The sequence below is a fragment of the Leguminivora glycinivorella genome, chromosome 20, assembly GCF_023078275.1.
Source record: "Leguminivora glycinivorella isolate SPB_JAAS2020 chromosome 20, LegGlyc_1.1, whole genome shotgun sequence".
NCBI classification, from domain to species: Eukaryota; Metazoa; Arthropoda; class Insecta; order Lepidoptera; family Tortricidae; genus Leguminivora; species Leguminivora glycinivorella.
In genome coordinates, this window is record NC_062990.1 from 8,197,917 (window position 1) to 8,218,554 (window position 20,638).

Genomic DNA, 20,638 nt, shown 5'->3' on the forward strand with positions numbered 1-20,638 from the left:
ATTTAAATGAAAGGCACTTGCGGTTGCCATGACATAACGTTGGAATCGACGTGTCATTCTCCAAGGCTTGAAAGTACTTTATACCGCAGAAACACGCACTCAGTAATATCAGTCTAGGTCAGAACTAAAATGTGTAGAGGTGGCAAGCCTACAATGACTGGCCTTGACGCAACCTTAATTTCGAAAATACCCTCCTTCACGCGTATAATAAGGGTATACTCACAGGAATTGTTGGGCTGGTGCGGCGCGTCGAGCCGCGTCTGCATCTCGCGAATGTGTTGCTCTTTCCGCTTCATGTCATGCGCGAGCGCGTCTAGCCGCTGGCGGGTTTCTAGAAGCTCCCTGGGAACAAAATAATACAGTTTTAGTGGTTCACAGACATTTACGTTTAATAGTGCATTAAAGACACTGAGATATTGCGGGCAATTAAATTATTAGACACTTCTAAAGGTGCTGGTCCAGATGGTATACCTCCTATATTTGTGAAGCGCTGCGGCTCAGCATTGGCTTTGCCCCTCTCTATAATATATAATAGGTCACTTTCTGATGGATGTTTTCCTTCTGCATGGAAGGAGGCGCGAATAGTCCCGGTTTTTAAAAAAGGAGATGAAGCTGACGTACGAAACTATCGCCCAATCTCTATTTTGTCGTGTTTTTCAAAGCTATTTGAGTCTCTTGTACAACCAATACTCTCGCGACTTGTAGACAATTATATGTCAGATCATCAACATGGTTTTAGACCCGGACGCTCCGTAGTTTCGAACTTGGTGCCTTTTGTTTCGGATTTGTGTCAGCATGTTGACAAGGGCCTGCAAGTTGATACGGTATACACGGACTTTAGCAGTGCCTTTGATAAGGTTGACCATACAATTCTTGTACAAAAGCTTAATACTTTTGGAGTGGGGGGTAATTGGCTCAAATGGTTTAAGTCCTATCTAAGTAACAGGCCCCAAAATGTGGCTGTGCATGGCTTTAAATCTCTAACCTACAATGCCAGTTCAGGAGTACCACAGGGTTCACACCTGGGTCCAGTCCTTTTTCTCATATTTATAAATGACATTACGAACCACATAAAACAATCTAATTATTCCCTGTATGCAGATGACCTCAAGCTTTACAGATCAGTGACATGTGACTCTGATGCAAAATTGCTGCAGGGTGACCTTAACAATATAGTATCGTGGTGCAATACAAACCGCATGACTCTTAATGCAAACAAGTGCTTTTTTATAAAATTCTGTAAGAAAAAAAAACCACTTGCATATAGGTACGAGATAGGCGGTACAAACATAACAGAAGTTTCTGAAGTTCGGGATCTTGGCGTCATAATTGACAATAAGCTCAATTTTAATGCTCACATTGACGCCATAGTAAAAAAAGCTGCACAGATGCTTGGTTTTATTAAGAGAAATTCCATTGGTTTCAAAGAGCAGCAAACTAAAATAATCCTCTACAATACACTGGTACGCAGCCATCTCGAATCTGCCTCAATTGTTTGGAATCCATTCTATCATGTGCATTCGCAACGCATAGAGAGTATACAGAGAGCTTTTACCAGGTATCTGGCTTATGGTACTCCAGGATTCTCGCATAGAAACACCTACGACTGTCGCCTCGCCAAATATAACATGGTCAGCCTACGCGATCGGCGACGAATGCTGGATTTCTGTTTTTTGCACAAGGTCGTAAACGGACAAGTAAATTGCAGTAACTTGCTCGAGAGACTCTGTCTAACTGCACCATATAATTATCCTCGGCAACCCATAACGAAAGTTTTCTCGCTACCAGCAACTAGGACTAATCTTGGACTGCAGTCGCCCATGGTACGAATTTGCGCTGCATACAATGCCTTTGTAAGGGACGGGACTTGCATCGACATTTTCCACGACACTTTATCCGAATTTAAAAATAAAATAATAAGGGGGATGATAAAAGGGTAAATAAATGATTAATAAAAATAAAAATAAAAAACAACAAAAATTGTAAAAACAAGTTAATAATTATAGTTGAACTTAATTCGTGTAGTTATGTTATATATTTTTAAACTAAGTAATTTAAATTTAGTTCTTGTGTAATTCTAGGTTAGATAATAGTATTAGTTGGAGCTCGCTGCATTATATGAGAGAATGTTATGTACTCCGTAATTGTCATATATATCAGTACTTAATGCCTGTTTGAATGCTTGTTAATGTAATCTACAATATATATGATGTGGACGTACTTTTATAATAAAATAAAAATAAAATAAAGACACCTCACTGTGTCTTTAATATACATAAATTTTATTATAATATCAGACTCAACTTTGAGATTCAACGACAGGTTTAAACTGTTTTTGTCGTCGCGGCATTGAAGGTCATGTAAGGGACTATCCACACACACAGGCGACGCATGTCTTAAGACGCGGAACGGACGTCAGCGCCGCGTCGCTTGAGTGTAATTTAAAAAACGTCTCCTCAGTACATAGGAAGGACGTAAGACGCGCCCCCAGGCAACGAGGCACGCGCCTCAAGCGACGCGCCCCAAGCGTCGCGTCGCCTGGGGCGCGTCTTACGTCCTTCCTTTTCCTAGCGACGCGGCGCTTACGTCCGTTCCGCGTCTTAGGACATGCGTCGCCTGAGTGTGGGTTGCCACTAAAAAATTGCACGTAAAGGTTACATATGAAGTCGTGGCGTGTTCGGGTACAAAATGTTAAGAGCTGAGACTTTACAATAGTGAAGTTTAACTTTTTGATCAACAAAGATAGCCATCAACATGCACGGTAACAATTCAATATTAACCTTAATGAATTTCAATAAAGTTTACAATGGCAGCAATAATAGGCGTGGCATTACTACAATTGTGTCCCTTTTGATTACCTAAACATTTGCTTTGCGTTTAGGGATTATGATCAGGGGATACATTTTCATATGAAATGAAATTGTCTCCTAGTGACCACTATAACTGACCTCTGGCTGTGCAGCAGCTCGGCCCGGGTCCTGCTGAGCTCCTCGCCGACTTGCTGCTTGGCCTGTATCTCGGAGTGCAGGCTGGACTGCAGCGTGAGGATCTCCATCTTGTCCAGTTTCTGCGAGCGCCGGTTGTATAACTGACCTCTGGCTGTGCAGCAGCTCGGCCCGGGTCCTGCTGAGCTCCTCGCCGACTTGCTGCTTGGCCTGTATCTCGGAGTGCAGGCTGGACTGCAGCGTGAGGATCTCCATCTTGTCCAGTTTCTGCGAGCGCCGGTTGTATAACTGACCTCTGGCTGTGCAGCAGCTCGGCCCGGGTCCTGCTGAGCTCCTCGCCGACTTGCTGCTTGGCCTGTATCTCGGAGTGCAGGCTGGACTGCAGCGTGAGGATCTCCATCTTGTCCAGTTTCTGCGAGCGCCGGTTGTATAACTGACCTCTGGCTGTGCAGCAGCTCGGCCCGGGTCCTGCTGAGCTCCTCGCCGACTTGCTGCTTGGCCTGTATCTCGGAGTGCAGGCTGGACTGCAGCGTGAGGATCTCCATCTTGTCCAGTTTCTGCGAGCGCCGGTTGTATAACTGACCTCTGGCTGTGCAGCAGCTCGGCCCGGGTCCTGCTGAGCTCCTCGCCGACTTGCTGCTTGGCCTGTATCTCGGAGTGCAGGCTGGACTGCAGCGTGAGGATCTCCATCTTGTCCAGTTTCTGCGAGCGCCGGTTGTATAACTGACCTCTGGCTGTGCAGCAGCTCGGCCCGGGTCCTGCTGAGCTCCTCGCCGACTTGCTGCTTGGCCTGTATCTCGGAGTGCAGGCTGGACTGCAGCGTGAGGATCTCCATCTTGTCCAGTTTCTGCGAGCGCCGGTTGTATAACTGACCTCTGGCTGTGCAGCAGCTCGGCCCGGGTCCTGCTGAGCTCCTCGCCGACTTGCTGCTTGGCCTGTATCTCGGAGTGCAGGCTGGACTGCAGCGTGAGGATCTCCATCTTGTCCAGTTTCTGCGAGCGCCGGTTGTATAACTGACCTCTGGCTGTGCAGCAGCTCGGCCCGGGTCCTGCTGAGCTCCTCGCCGACTTGCTGCTTGGCCTGTATCTCGGAGTGCAGGCTGGACTGCAGCGTGAGGATCTCCATCTTGTCCAGTTTCTGCGAGCGCCGGTTGTATAACTGACCTCTGGCTGTGCAGCAGCTCGGCCCGGGTCCTGCTGAGCTCCTCGCCGACTTGCTGCTTGGCCTGTATCTCGGAGTGCAGGCTGGACTGCAGCGTGAGGATCTCCATCTTGTCCAGTTTCTGCGAGCGCCGGTTGTATAACTGACCTCTGGCTGTGCAGCAGCTCGGCCCGGGTCCTGCTGAGCTCCTCGCCGACTTGCTGCTTGGCCTGTATCTCGGAGTGCAGGCTGGACTGCAGCGTGAGGATCTCCATCTTGTCCAGTTTCTGCGAGCGCCGGTTGTATAACTGACCTCTGGCTGTGCAGCAGCTCGGCCCGGGTCCTGCTGAGCTCCTCGCCGACTTGCTGCTTGGCCTGTATCTCGGAGTGCAGGCTGGACTGCAGCGTGAGGATCTCCATCTTGTAGTGTGTGTACCACACCTTACCCACACATGTGCATAGCTTAGTATATATTGGCATGTACTTGTTATTTAAGACACATTAAACGTATACTCCATACGAAGTAGTTATCATTTACGCTCCACATCACATGGCGATCCTGCCAGTGCGGCCTCGAGCTGCACTGGCGGCGCGCCGCGCCAGCCAGTATTACTGACCGTGAACTTCCGTAAATAAATATTTGGAACTCTAAGTGAATGAAAAGGACTATTATATATTTATAGTGACAGTGAAAAGTTTCAAGAGAATAAATAGAACTTACGGATTGGACTAATATATCAAATATATGAGTATCATATAGTGAAAGTGAAAAGGTTACAGAGACTAAATCGAAAGTTACGGATTGGTGCTTATTGCAAATAAAAAAAAATATGTGCAGTGTGGACTAAATTACATTTCTAATATCTACTTAATAGACTCATGTTATCAGGAGATTTTGAAAATAAATCATTTTTTTTTTTCGAATAAACGAAAGTGGCAAGTTGTAAGGACGTTGCAGCTGGGAGATTGTTCGCGTCACGGACCCCGGGCGTGGCCTTGCCGACGTTGTACGCGACGACGAGGAGACTGGACACGAAGTCCTGGTCCCGCCACACAACGGTCATGGAATGGTCGTAATCTAAACTAGGTGGTTATATGGTTTTAGTTAATAAGTATAAGCAGTTGATTGACAGTTTCTTCTTGTGTTTAAAATAAATATGAAGCGCGTTATATGCATTATTTTCATTAGATAACTATTTTAAATTTCGTTTTTTGAGTAGGTAATAAAAATTAAGTTTCAAAATTGTGTCTGTGTATACGTAATATTAGCAATTGCTATTATTTACGGAAATTAAGTTTAATAATATTGCGATGTAGGAATACAATGCATATGCAAATTAAATATTATGTGGAATCTAATTAAATGCTGCTTGATGACGAAATAGTAATATGGTTAAAAGTACGGCACGTTTTAATATTACATCATTCGATCTCTACTTTGCATTCAGTAATTCAAATTGGTAAACTTAACAAATGATTTCGTGCACTTGGATACAACATTCGTCATAGCGTACAGGTGGGCCGCGTCATCCGCGACACGTGTTCACATATAAGGGATCGGTATGTAGCTTCTGTTATTACGTCTCGAATTTCAGTTTCAACATAATGCATTATTAATGTATTGTGCAATAATTTAGATTACTTCAAATTTATCGTATTTAACTTGGCAATTGCATATAATTATAATCTTACCGACTTTTGACCATATTAAACTGAAAATTGGTATTTAGAACTAGATTGTTAAGAAATAATAATGTACCTACTTGAATGTTTCAGATTTTTTTTCTCGGAATTGACTATAATATGTTTACACGGATTTAACAATATAATAATCACGGCAAATGACATTATACTGTGGAAAATAAATATATTTGAGATTTAATGATTTTGTAAAATGTTAAAAGTGAATTGTTGGTATATGAAATGTTTTTGTTATTTAGGTATAGGAGTGTTCAAGTTTTGTTTTATTTTGCGACGGAGTTATGGCTAGAGGTTTTATTAATGTAGAGGGTGGAATAGAAAAGAATGGTTTGTTTTTTGAAATTAGGTATGTGTGCGAGATTTTGGAAGTCGAGTAAATTGAAGCAGGTAAGTTTTTCAAAGAGCGACTGGTCTGATCAACCAAGGGTTGTTGAAATTCTTATTTGTTGAAGTTTTATGGTGTTGGTTTAATTGTGGTTGGTAATTGAATGTTTTTTTTTAATGAGTGTTACTGAATCGATATACTTATAAATATGCCTATCGTATCATCGGCAGCCCGAGAGGGGTCATGAGCGATATGGTATAGCAAGGGTACGCCAGGGTACAAGGCAGGTAGGGAATCCTTGGAGATCTGATCATGATTTGATCGAGCATCAATCGTGAAGACTCCTTGGACACATGGAAGGTTATTATGTAAGGACGTGTTAAAAGAACTGCCTGTGTGAGTTAATATATTGTATGTGTGCGCGCTTAAAAATAAATATCCTTGTATCCTGAGCAAATAAATAAATAAATATATAGTAAGGTCGGCCGGCCAGGTAAGTAAATGCGTTGTGTACCCTTGCCATAAAAAAAGAGAAGCACGCTTTAGATGCATAAGTAAATACAGTGTTATTATTATGATAAAAATAAAGTTAAGACGTCTATGAATGAAAGTAAGACTTGCAAGTAAATAATGAGATAAATATGATGTTCACCCAAGGTACCCTAGATTGGGAGTTCATACTCGTACTGTACGAACTATCTATTTGGATTTGAATTGTATCGACGGATACTTATTTCACTGTGGATTTTTTTTTAATTTAGTGTAGTTTTAAGTTTTGTGTTAAGTCTTTGATGTTGTTTACATTTTGTATTCTGGTTATTTTTATACAAATATGTATAATTGTTTATTAAACGATTCGTCATCAAAGCAAGCATAGATAACTAAGTGTATAAGTTGTATAACCTTTATAAAAATACATGGGTACCCACCCATGGTAATAACTATTGTATGGTGCCCTTAGCGTATAATGGAAATTTGTGTTTATTTTAGACAAATTTTATAAGTAAAACTTATAATTTTCATTTACCTATATATAAGTATCTCTTTAAATTTTTTTTTTATTCGTCAAATATTCTTTCTTTGAACTTCAAAGTATTTTTACTGTATGTCTAATACCTATATGTGTAAAAAAAAATGATTTAATTTTGTATAAGATATACATTTCCTGAGAGATTTTGCTTACAAAAGATACCTTTCCTTACTTTTTTTTTAATTTGTGTAATTCTTTTTTTTTGATATTTAAAAAAAAATATTCCTCATAGTATAGGACAATATTTTTTTTCTCTGAGGGGGAAGGTGTAGTGTGTGTACCACACCTTACCCACACATGTGCATAGCTTAGTATATATTGGCATGTACTTGTTATTTAAGACACATTAAACGTATACTCCATACGAAGTAGTTATCATTTACGCTCCACATCACAATCTTGTCCAGTTTCTGCGAGCGCCGGTTGTATAACTGACCTCTGGCTGTGCAGCAGCTCGGCCCGGGTCCTGCTGAGCTCCTCGCCGACTTGCTGCTTGGCCTGTATCTCGGAGTGCAGGCTGGACTGCAGCGTGAGGATCTCCATCTTGTCCAGTTTCTGCGAGCGCCGGTTGTATAACTGACCTCTGGCTGTGCAGCAGCTCGGCCCGGGTCCTGCTGAGCTCCTCGCCGACTTGCTGCTTGGCCTGTATCTCGGAGTGCAGGCTGGACTGCAGCGTGAGGATCTCCATCTTGTCCAGTTTCTGCGAGCGCCGGTTGTATAACTGACCTCTGGCTGTGCAGCAGCTCGGCCCGGGTCCTGCTGAGCTCCTCGCCGACTTGCTGCTTGGCCTGTATCTCGGAGTGCAGGCTGGACTGCAGCGTGAGGATCTCCATCTTGTCCAGTTTCTGCGAGCGCCGGTTGTATAACTGACCTCTGGCTGTGCAGCAGCTCGGCCCGGGTCCTGCTGAGCTCCTCGCCGACTTGCTGCTTGGCCTGTATCTCGGAGTGCAGGCTGGACTGCAGCGTGAGGATCTCCATCTTGTCCAGTTTCTGCGAGCGCCGGTTGTATAACTGACCTCTGGCTGTGCAGCAGCTCGGCCCGGGTCCTGCTGAGCTCCTCGCCGACTTGCTGCTTGGCCTGTATCTCGGAGTGCAGGCTGGACTGCAGCGTGAGGATCTCCATCTTGTCCAGTTTCTGCGAGCGCCGGTTGTATAACTGACCTCTGGCTGTGCAGCAGCTCGGCCCGGGTCCTGCTGAGCTCCTCGCCGACTTGCTGCTTGGCCTGTATCTCGGAGTGCAGGCTGGACTGCAGCGTGAGGATCTCCATCTTGTCCAGTTTCTGCGAGCGCCGGTTGTATAACTGACCTCTGGCTGTGCAGCAGCTCGGCCCGGGTCCTGCTGAGCTCCTCGCCGACTTGCTGCTTGGCCTGTATCTCGGAGTGCAGGCTGGACTGCAGCGTGAGGATCTCCATCTTGTCCAGTTTCTGCGAGCGCCGGTTGTATAACTGACCTCTGGCTGTGCAGCAGCTCGGCCCGGGTCCTGCTGAGCTCCTCGCCGACTTGCTGCTTGGCCTGTATCTCGGAGTGCAGGCTGGACTGCAGCGTGAGGATCTCCATCTTGTCCAGTTTCTGCGAGCGCCGGTTGTATAACTGACCTCTGGCTGTGCAGCAGCTCGGCCCGGGTCCTGCTGAGCTCCTCGCCGACTTGCTGCTTGGCCTGTATCTCGGAGTGCAGGCTGGACTGCAGCGTGAGGATCTCCATCTTGTCCAGTTTCTGCGAGCGCCGGTTGTATAACTGACCTCTGGCTGTGCAGCAGCTCGGCCCGGGTCCTGCTGAGCTCCTCGCCGACTTGCTGCTTGGCCTGTATCTCGGAGTGCAGGCTGGACTGCAGCGTGAGGATCTCCATCTTGTCCAGTTTCTGCGAGCGCCGGTTGTATAACTGACCTCTGGCTGTGCAGCAGCTCGGCCCGGGTCCTGCTGAGCTCCTCGCCGACTTGCTGCTTGGCCTGTATCTCGGAGTGCAGGCTGGACTGCAGCGTGAGGATCTCCATCTTGTCCAGTTTCTGCGAGCGCCGGTTGTATAACTGACCTCTGGCTGTGCAGCAGCTCGGCCCGGGTCCTGCTGAGCTCCTCGCCGACTTGCTGCTTGGCCTGTATCTCGGAGTGCAGGCTGGACTGCAGCGTGAGGATCTCCATCTTGTCCAGTTTCTGCGAGCGCCGGTTGTATAACTGACCTCTGGCTGTGCAGCAGCTCGGCCCGGGTCCTGCTGAGCTCCTCGCCGACTTGCTGCTTGGCCTGTATCTCGGAGTGCAGGCTGGACTGCAGCGTGAGGATCTCCATCTTGTCCAGTTTCTGCGAGCGCCGGTTGTATAACTGACCTCTGGCTGTGCAGCAGCTCGGCCCGGGTCCTGCTGAGCTCCTCGCCGACTTGCTGCTTGGCCTGTATCTCGGAGTGCAGGCTGGACTGCAGCGTGAGGATCTCCATCTTGTCCAGTTTCTGCGAGCGCCGGTTGTATAACTGACCTCTGGCTGTGCAGCAGCTCGGCCCGGGTCCTGCTGAGCTCCTCGCCGACTTGCTGCTTGGCCTGTATCTCGGAGTGCAGGCTGGACTGCAGCGTGAGGATCTCCATCTTGTCCAGTTTCTGCGAGCGCCGGTTGTATAACTGACCTCTGGCTGTGCAGCAGCTCGGCCCGGGTCCTGCTGAGCTCCTCGCCGACTTGCTGCTTGGCCTGTATCTCGGAGTGCAGGCTGGACTGCAGCGTGAGGATCTCCATCTTGTCCAGTTTCTGCGAGCGCCGGTTGTATAACTGACCTCTGGCTGTGCAGCAGCTCGGCCCGGGTCCTGCTGAGCTCCTCGCCGACTTGCTGCTTGGCCTGTATCTCGGAGTGCAGGCTGGACTGCAGCGTGAGGATCTCCATCTTGTCCAGTTTCTGCGAGCGCCGGTTGTATAACTGACCTCTGGCTGTGCAGCAGCTCGGCCCGGGTCCTGCTGAGCTCCTCGCCGACTTGCTGCTTGGCCTGTATCTCGGAGTGCAGGCTGGACTGCAGCGTGAGGATCTCCATCTTGTCCAGTTTCTGCGAGCGCCGGTTGTATAACTGACCTCTGGCTGTGCAGCAGCTCGGCCCGGGTCCTGCTGAGCTCCTCGCCGACTTGCTGCTTGGCCTGTATCTCGGAGTGCAGGCTGGACTGCAGCGTGAGGATCTCCATCTTGTCCAGTTTCTGCGAGCGCCGGTTCCGCCAGCCGCCGGGCGCGCCCGGGGCGGCCGGTGGAGACGCGGGGGCGGCGATAGTGCCGCGAGTGGCCGAAGCTGAAACAACGGGGAATATCAACTCTCATCTCAGAACCAAGCTTAACATGGAACAGGTCGCGTGACTAGGGTTAAAAATAGAAAAAAAAAACAAATGTTATTTATTTTCAGAATTATGAAAAAAAAAACGAGCACCATCGTTTTTTTTTCTAAATATTGTTTTTTTTTTCAGATGAACAAATAAAACGACAATAACGGTTTTTCGTGAGTTGTTATAACGTGTTTCAATAACGTACATTTTAATTCTATCAACATTCAGTATACAAAAGTTTATTGGGGAATCCCCGATGCGGCGTGCAGCGCGAAGAGGCGGTGGTGTTGCCAACAGTAAATAGTGATAAATACCAAATAAAGATTTCGTAAATGTTACTTTTATAAGACCAGAAATTAAAGTTATTTGATTAAATTCGTTTAATAGTTAACACGTCTAAAAACCGCATTACATTATTAACTGCTTTGCAAATTTTGAGATTTCGTACTTTAGAAAAAAAAATTCCAGAAAAAATCTGTTTTTTTTTTCACGGTTTTTATTTCATGTTTTTTTTTTCAAGCCAAAAAAAACCGTCTTTTTGCAACCCTACGCGTGACACCTCAATCAATATGACACGCATCCCGCTCGAACATCCAATTTAGTTAATTGCATTCAGAGACGTTTTAGCTTTTATTTATAAAACAAAGGCAGTTCAGCTACGCTGTTTCTAGAAATGGCCTTGATTAATAGTAAAGAACAGAAAGCAAATTCCAGAAAATCTTACCAATCTTGAGGTACTCCAGTTCCTCGGTCATCTTAGTAGCCAGCGCTTGCAAGTATCCTCGAGCCTCCTTCTCGTCCGCCACCCATCGGATGATGTCCGCTATCTGTGAACCGAACTTAACCTTGAGAGGAGGTCGTAAGGGAGAGAGAGGAAAAAATTTGCTCAGATTCTTCAAAAATTAGTGACTCTGTCTGCTAAGCTGCAGGCATTTATTTGTGTGATAAGTACAGATATTTTGTCTCTGAGTCATTGATGTTTTCTATGTATTTAAGTATTTGTATATTACATATATCGTTGTCGGAGTATCCACAACACAAGACTTCTTGAGGACTTCTGTGGGACTCGATTTAATCAATCTGTGTAAAAATGTCCTATAATATTTATTTATTATTTGTCTTCGACGCGCGACGGCACAACCACGTTTGTTAATATATGCGAATATTTGCATTCTTAATTTAATCTTACTTTCCAAAGGGATCAGTAACTTCCTCATAGTGCTAAGGCACCTGACACCAGCGTCTCTCGATCGTCTGTGCTTAGTCAACAGCTCTTCTTCTAATTTGTGTTATCCCTGAATTTGACAGTCCTCTATAGCTGCTAATTGACACAGTGACAAAACAGAGCAACGTCACCATTTTCCATATCGCCGACTAGGCCGCCGAGAAGACTCAATCTAACAATAAGTTACTGTCCCAAAGACGTTTTGTAAATACAGTCAAGTGTAAAAATATGGGTGCGTACAACTTATCAAAAATATGTCCCATAGCACTTTATGTCGGCGGAATAAGGTCTCGGTACATATTTTTGAGCGGATCACAGACCAACCCCTATAGACATCCATTACAAGACGACTCGCGGTCGCCAGCCTTCCTAGTATTTGCACTGATAAAAGCGCGGGCGCTCGCCGTGCCCGATCAGTAGCGACCAAGTAACAGACCCGAAAGCAGCGCGTGTTTTTCGCACAAAAAAATTGGAAAAGGGTACTTTGATGCCTTAAAGATGTCCACCTGTAGTGTGAAATGGTGTGGAAAGGTAACAAGAAGCTCAAATTTAACACTTTCGCTACCAAGAACCCGACTGTCGGGTACACCGCTCGTAGAAGCGTAGCCGATTACATGGGTTTCCCCGTATGTAGCGAAAATGTCGTAGCGCCGCGTAGAGCCCGGTTTCGAAAGTGTTAAAAACAGACGGCATTACATTCCACAAATAAGTCAGATTTATAATTTATTCAGAGCCGGCATAGGTCAACTTACATTGGCCACTTACGCGTCAGTAGAGGGACAGTCTCTTTCATCTGGCGCGACTGCCCGCCGTCCTTGAAACGGCCAATCACAGCGCGCTTAACACATTCCCCGCCCGCTCCTCGCACCCCAAACACTGGTGACTCGTATCGCGAACAAAATATACAAGATTTCTACTCTATAGGAGGTTCTCTGTGGAGCGGATAAAATCGATACGTATTTTTGCACTTGACTGTACAATAACGCACCTGAGTTTCCCAGTGTTGCATGGTGTCTCGTTTAGCTCTGAGCTCCTCTAACTCCATTTCTAACTGCCTTCGCTCCGCCTGCCACCGGCGACCGTTTTCGGCCATCTGTAGACAAAAAGGTTTCGTATAAAATGTTACAATTGCATTTACAATCGCTCGTTGTACTCTTCTTGAGATAATCGTACCAGATTCTAAAAGAATGTACAGTACACGACTTCAGGTAAGTGAATGTAAATGATAGTTGGATGTAATTAAGGTACAGCGGGGCAAATCTCGACTGGGGGGCAAATGTAACTGGTACATTTTTTCCATGTTTTACAATGTTTACATTATTAAATAGAGTGTCCACCGGTTATATCTGGTAGGCGTGTTCAGTGGATACATGTAGAACTCAACATCATAGTGTAATAATTGAAAAAATGGATTAGTTACAATGCCCCCCCCCCCAGTCGAGATTTACCCCGCTGTACCTTAGTAGATTGTGTTACAAGGCAGCAAAATTACATATTTACAGCGAGGGTGTAAATTGAATCCTAAATGAAGAGAAGAATCCTGAATCCTGAGCGCAGCAATGGATTCTAAAATAGAATCCTGACTTGAGCCTAGTGAGGGATTCAAGTGTTAACGCCCAAGGTGGAAATCATTTTTTTTTTTTTTTTTTTTTTTATTATAAATGGGCTTACTCTTGACCACAGACTAGCCAAAGGCAAAGACGTGGCCTACGATGGAGTGAGCTCGCCCAGAAGATGCCTGTTCACTCTTGATTTTCCACAGAAGAAGTGCGAAAAGGGTTTCCTGCGTATTTTTCCGGAAACGTTCGTATTTGTCATGCTAGTTCAGTCAATGTCAGTATATCTTGTACTGAGACTGGCTGAAATAGCATCACACGTTCGTATGTTTCCGTAACAATACGAATACGAAGGCAAATCTTTTCACACCACATCTGTACCGTGCGACAAATACTGCTTTTCACATCACCTATGATATTTTATAAGTAGTGTTCTAAAAGTTAAGTTCATTAGAACTAAAATTTCTCTATATTGATTTAAACTAACACGATCTTCCCTCATATTATTAAATTAAAACGGGACTTAACGGGGCATCTTCGTCGAATCCAGTGATTAGCAAGTGTAAACGTGAGAAAACTTCCCGTCCCATACCATCGGATGTCGTGAGTGTTGTATGTAGGCAGAGTGGCAACCCTAGCGTAAAAGTGACTGATGACAATCAAGTGCGGGTAGTTAGAAAAACTCGTACAGCTAGAAGATGTTGATACAACTCCCAGCCAGTCTAACCGTGACCACGGACGTAATGTCATGTCCGAAACGTCGGGTTAAACATAAAACGTAAGTTTTACGCGATTAAGTCCCGTTTTAATTTAATAATATAAAATTTCTCTATCTAAAATTTGATTTTCAATGTGTAATCTAATCTAAAGGAAATACTAAATTACTAGTAGTAATAAGGTTGAAATTATATGTATTACTTACCGCATCTAGGTCCTTGGCGAGTTTCCTGTTCTCGTTGATAAGCATCTGTCTGTCTTCACTGTCGTTCATCTGTTCTAACCGCCGGCTCTCCAGCTTATCTTTCGATGTCTGTAACTGAAACACACAGGTTTATAAGTATGTCTTTTTTTTGACATTGTATATCTTTCTAAGCTACAAAAAAGGAAAAACGTAGCGTTAACGTAATTACAGCACATATAAAGACATTTGGCATAGCAATGACATTTGGTTTATATTAAAAAATACTCTAAGGTACTCAAAAGAATATCTGAGTATGCACTCTTTAACAATAGGGAACTTTACTGTTCTTAAAATATTTTATACCTTGCACGAAATAAAGCATCAGATATTTATAAGAAAAACAATTTCTATTTAATAAGTCAGGTAGAAATATATAAAGTAAGTGAATTGACCGTGACGTCACTCAATTCGATTTCATATTAAATTCCATATAAGCGAGTCGTTCAAATTCGTTTTGACAGTTCTTAAAAAGAAGCTGATTTGACTAGGAGGCAATTAGCCTACAGAGGATGCCTCTTGTTAGCTAATAGTACATTACGCTGCAAGTGCGTAAAAGAGGGAATTCAAAACGAATGGCGATAAATTAAAATATAATAAAAACAAAGTATTATAAATACATCACGTACATCGTTTTGTGCTTTAATTTATTACTCCACGTTTCGAATTTCCTGTTTTCCGCACTTGTATCGTAATGTACTATTATTTGGTATGATTTTGATTACTAACCTCTCTATTGAGCACGCTCCTGACCGCATCTCCTTCGTGTAGTTGTTCTCTGAGCGACGCGAGGTCTGCGTTGTACCGCTGTTGTTGTTGCGCGAGCGATTCTTTGTACTGCAACTGTCGACAAAAATAGTTGGTTTAGTGTTTGAGTTTTATTAATTAGTGGAAAATAACTTTTAATAATTAATTTGTGTTTAGAATAGTTGAGAATTTAAGTTGTATAGTCTGGAAGTGATTACAATGGCAAATGGCAATCTATCAGTAATGGTTACGCCAATATCCATACTAGTATTATAAATGGGAAAATGTTAACGGAATGGTGGCCGCTAACAAATAGAAGAAGTGCCTGGCATCCGTTGGCTCGTTGGGTCGACGACATCCGAAAAACTGCGGGTCACAACTGGATGAGATTAGCTCAGGACCGGGAGAAGTGGCGTACTAGAAGAGAGGCCTATGCTCAGCAGTGGGCGATAAAAGGCTGATATGATGATGATGATGATGATGAAATGGGAAAGTGTGTGTGTCTGTTAGTTTGTCCATCTTTCACGGCAAAACGGAGCGACGAATCGACGTGATTTTTTTAGTGGAGATAGTTGAAGGGATGGAGAGTGACATAGGCTACCTTTTGTCTTTTTTTAACGCGAGCGGAGCCGCGGGAAAAAGCTAGTTGTATAAGAAAAGTGTAGCAGTATTTAAAAATTAATTTGGAGGGAAAGTACTGTTAGGTAGGTTTTAGTGGTATGCGGACCGATAGTGTGGAGCGATCCGCACCGGACTAATAAATAAATAAATATTGGGGACACCTTACACAGATCAACTCCCAAACTAAGCAAAGCTTGTAATATGGGTGCTAAGCGACGATATACATACTTAAATAGATAAATACATACTTATATACATAGAAAACATCCATGTCTCAGGAACAAAATATATCTGTGCTCATCACACAAATAAATGCCCTTACCGGGATTCGAACCCAGGACCGCGGCTTAGCAGGCAGGGTCACTACCGACTGAGCCAGACCGGTCGTCAAATATTATGTAGTAAGTTTTAAACTTTTTAAAGTAAAGCGGAAGGGTCCGGTCGGACGACATCAACTTCATACCAATCGGTCGTGCGGATCGCTCCGCGCGGTCGGTCCGCGAGACACTAAAACCAGCCTTACTATGTTTATTAGTGATTAGTCTCTGTCGATCTGGGTCCATACAGAGCTGAGCACGTAGCAAGGAAACGTAGGTGACGCGACGTGTAGCATCGCGTGTATTTCTTTAGTCGAGCGACTCGCCTCTTTCGAGGCACGTTTACGTTCGACGTTTGTCTCGCGAGCACATCGGGGAATTCCACGAGGTCGTCGCTTACGACATGCAATTTTTCTAATACTTCTGAAGACGTTAAGAAAGAGTCGCGTCTGACAAACTTTCATGACTCGGTTAACAAATAGGTAGTATTTTCTCGAGCTTTACGGATTTTATTGAAATAGCTGGCAAGGCGTAAGCGACATCCTCGTGGAATGAGCCATCGCTTCGCTCTTAGTGGGCCCGGGTATTGAAATGTGGAGTGTGACAAGAGCAGCATATGAGAGTGAAGAGTGCGGCGCACCTCGAGCGCGTCCACCTCGGCCTGCAGGCGCGCCACGTCGGCCGCCGCGCCGCCCGCCACCGCCACCGCTCCCGCGCCCGCCTCCGCTCGGACGGAGCGGAGCGTCTCTTCCCGCAGCTTGCGCTCCTACAAATTATAACACCATTAGCAAATACGAGCGTGAACAAACACCTACGGACACACGGGTTGATATCGTGAGTGTTGTGTGTAGGCTAAGTGACAACCCAGCGCAAAAGTAAATAATACGCCCATACGAAAAAGCGTACCCCTGAAATGTGTGGGCTTTTTAGGCTTGAAACTAGATGGCGCCGTTCCTCAGCCTGGAAATGGCCGAAAGCATATTTTCCCCAAATATTTTTACGTGTTTTTATTCTTTATAAAAACAAATGACACGGTTTTAATATCACGATATCACGTCAATATACATTTTGAAAAAAATAAATTTGTAAGCAAGCATCTGATATTCATCAGTGTAATTATGACAGTATTTAATAGGTGGCGCTAAAAAATGGAGGTACGATTCTTAGTATGAAGTTTGTAAATCCTATATAAAATAATCCTTGACACAAGTAACAATATTTGTAATTCACTTACTTTAGTAGCCTCTGAAATAGCAGTGTCGAGCCTCGCTTCTAATTCTCGCCGACCTTTATCCGAGCGACGAATATCCTGTCTTAGTGCATCTATCTTCTGCATAGCCACTTCTAGCTCCTCTTCTTTATCGCGAACCTGAAAGAGAATACTTATTTGTTACAAGGCAACCTCCAAATCAAGAGTGAACAGGCATTTTCTGGGCGAGCTCGCTCTGCTCGCTCCATCGTAGGCCACGTCAAAGACCTTTGTCTAGTCTGTGGGTGGCCAAGAGTAAACCCATTTATAATTAAAAAAAAGGGGGCAAAGTAGTTGTTTAACCGCACGTGCCCGCATTGACACCCGAGCAAGCAAAAGATTCCAATATAGAACCGCGAGCGTAGCGAGTGGTTCAAAAAGTGGAATCTTGAGCATTGCGAGGGTTTCATGGCACGAAGGTTAAATAAACTTTGCCACCGAGTGAAACACAATTTTTTTCACCACACCAACACGTACAAAATACTAACTATAAAACTAATAAATACTAACTATACTATCAAATCCATCAATTTACTCAATATTTATGATTCAAAATCATCATTTATAGGTAAATTCTAGCAGCAAGATTAAGACATCGAGTTAAAATTTGTATGAAATTACTTTGCACTCTTGTGGATAAAATGCAATGCTACCTGTTTTCGAATAGCAAAGTAAGACTTTACCCGTTGGTGTGGTGAAAAAATATTTTCCCCTCACTAGCTCGGAAACACGTGTTTTGTCCTTTAATATCAGCGGGTAAAACCGCATTTTATCCACTAGTGGGTAAAGTAATTTGACCTTGAATAAAGTCAAATTAACTGCTTTAAAAGTAGGTGAATCTAGTAATAAAGATGATTTACCACCTATGGAACTACTGGAAGCAGTGATAAACGCATTTTTTGCGTTGTACTTTCCTCGCTATAGTGAGGGGAAAAGTGTTGTGTTACACTCGGGTGCAAATGTATTTTACTTCTCGTGTGTTAAAAAACTCGCAAGTTCAGGATTCTATTCTCGAACCACTCGCTTGGCTCGTGGTTTAACTACATAATCCTTTCACTTGCTCGTTATTCAATTCCACACTCGGTGTTAAAATACAACTTTGCCCCCTTGTATAACAAATTTAATAACTATTACATTTTACCTACGCATGAAAAATTAGTGCAAATAATATCTGCTAACGTAACGTGGTTGGATCAGATAATAAACACACTAGCATTTGTAATAAAAAAAGTACAAAACGTTGTTTTTAAGAATTTCGAGAGAATTTGTCATTTAATTGAGATGCGATATTACGTTGCATTTCACACTATAGCCTGGCAAACAAGAGTAGAAAATTATAGGGGCTCTATGTAAACCGCTTTGCATGTGGCAATTATTTTGACACTTTTCTATGATAAAAACATTTAGTTCCAATTCTACTCTTTTTTGCCAAGCTATAAAAGGCATATTCATTTCGTAAAAGATCCATAAACATATACAGTTATCCATATTACCACACCTCGGACACTGGCGATCAAATATATGAAAGAGGCGCGTTCCTAGCACACAGTCTAAGCTCGTGTAGGTGAACGCGTACTATGTTTATATGAAATATGACAGGTCGACTGTTCGAGTTTTTGACAGGCGGTAACTGTGAGGTAACCGAGAGGCGGCGGGCGGCACTTTCAGCGGGGTGCAGAAGTGGCCATACTGTACGATAGTACTCTTTATTATACTGTGATATTGCATATATACATAACCACAAAATTAAAATATTGAAAAAACCTCCGACCGCAACATAGTAGACCGATTTTCATGAAACATGGCTAAGAATACTCCCGACTAACTCAGCTTTCAGACAAAAAAAAACTAAATCTAAATCGGTACATCCGTTCGGGAGCTACGATGCCACAGACAGACACACACACAGACAGACAAACAGACAGACAGAAAGACAGACAGACAGACAGACAGACACGTCAAACTTATAACACCCCTTCGTTTTTGCGTCGGGGGTTAAAAAATATAGATAAACAAACAATTATTTATTACCTGTCTCGATAACTTTTGTTTCTGTTGCCGCAACTCCGACAGCCGGTCCGTCACTTCGTTGTACTCCGTCATAGCTAGTTTCCGCTGCGCCACGGCGTCCTTCAGTTCTTTGTCCTGAAACAGAACGTACATTATTGCAGCGCCCCCTAGTGAGTTACCACCATAAAACCTATCTAAGAACATGCACCAATCATTCAAAAACCTGTTACTGTAAACCGCATCAAGATCAGTTTCATAGTTTCGGAAATAATCGGTAACATTGGTTGCATAAACAAATGTTTACTGCAGCGCCCCCTAGTGAGTTATCACCGTAACATCTATCTAAGAACGTGCACCAATCAACCACAAACCTATTACTGAAAACCGCATTAAAATCGGTTTAGAAGTTTAGTTTGCACAAACAAACGCACAATCTCTCACTCTAAACGCATATACCTTCTCCGTGCCGTCGTGGGTAAAAATATTAGTTAACTACCTATTCTACATAAGGTATTTCAAAGACATTGCAAGTTATCGAGTGTGAAACCTACTGCAGTTATTGAAAACTTTAAACCATTTCCAGGCCGCACATTCTACAAGGTTCAAAGACTTATGTAACTCCGTATAGACAGATAAAGTCTAAGAAGAAAACGTACTTCAAAACCATAAAGAAAAAGGTACGGTGAGCTAGATGGCGATACACCTTTGGGGTACGCTCGGCTAGATGGCGCTAATATTAATATTTGACATTTTAACACATCAAGCTAAGAATATGGGCCAAATTGTCAAAACGGAGGTTCAAAAGTTTAAAGCCTGTGTCGAGAGATGGCAATCTATGCACAGTGATTACACATTTTACTTTGACAGTAACTCTCTATAATACTCGATCCTCTTTGGCAAGGTTTTAAATAGAGAATAGCCGAATCCACACAGAGCGAGGCAGTGTCCTAGCGCGGCAAATAAATCTGAATACTAAAATTGAAATTACATATATTGGCACTCAAGTGGTCGATAAATTGTACTCTACCTAGCATAAACTCTTTTCACCAATAATAGGTACGGCCTCTTACCGAGCGGTAAGTTTGTTCATCAAACTTTTGACAGAAACATAATGTTTGTGATACAACGGAATTTTCGCCGCGATGGGAAAAAAGTTATTTTCATTATAAGATGCTATAAAAATAGTGAATTACCTGCAACCTGAGCTTTTCAGAAGAATCTACTTTGTCCTTGACGAGTTCCTCCTTCTCAAGATTGAGGGTTGTGACCATCACCTCCAGCTCTCGAACTCTCGTTACTAGATCTTGAGGCGCCGATGGATCCTGAAATTTATAAGTACACACTTGATTATTAAGTTCTGTTACTTAAGTCTTGACTCAAAGATAAGGAAACAGTGAGATTGTTTCACTATTCAAATATGGTTTGAAATCCTGTTAAATTCTTCATTGAATTTATTAAAAAAAAATTATTTCAGTTGTGCACAAAACCTTTTAATATTCGGGAAAAGTCAATGAAAAAATACGCTGACT

The 20,638-nt window shown here is 43.6% G+C and overlaps 1 protein-coding gene across 9 annotated transcripts in view; it reads right to left on the bottom strand.

The window, feature by feature from the left end:
* LOC125236902 (serine/threonine-protein kinase Genghis Khan) overlaps window positions 1–20,638 on the bottom strand; it is a 102,821-nt gene that overhangs the window by 44,489 nt on the left and 37,694 nt on the right. For 5 of the 9 annotated variants that reach the window (XR_007178247.1, XR_007178244.1, XR_007178246.1 and 2 more), the window contains 11 exons: window positions 20,303–20,431; window positions 19,131–19,244; window positions 17,085–17,219; window positions 16,491–16,616; window positions 14,895–15,008; window positions 14,130–14,243; window positions 12,640–12,744; window positions 11,151–11,253; window positions 7,540–10,395; window positions 2,949–4,505; window positions 224–342 (listed from right to left, as the gene is read on the bottom strand). Coding sequence is in view for 1 of the 9 variants with exons in the window: in XM_048143821.1 (XP_047999778.1) it covers window positions 224–342; window positions 10,188–10,395; window positions 11,151–11,253; window positions 12,640–12,744; window positions 14,130–14,243; window positions 14,895–15,008; window positions 16,491–16,616; window positions 17,085–17,219; window positions 19,131–19,244; window positions 20,303–20,431 (1,267 nt within the window). In the remaining 8 variants the exon portion in view is untranslated. The remainder of the gene's footprint in view (window positions 1–223; window positions 343–2,948; window positions 4,506–7,539; window positions 10,396–11,150; window positions 11,254–12,639; window positions 12,745–14,129; window positions 14,244–14,894; window positions 15,009–16,490; window positions 16,617–17,084; window positions 17,220–19,130; window positions 19,245–20,302; window positions 20,432–20,638) is intronic. The other 4 variants (XR_007178250.1, XR_007178249.1, XR_007178248.1 and 1 more) reach the window with 2 other exon arrangements.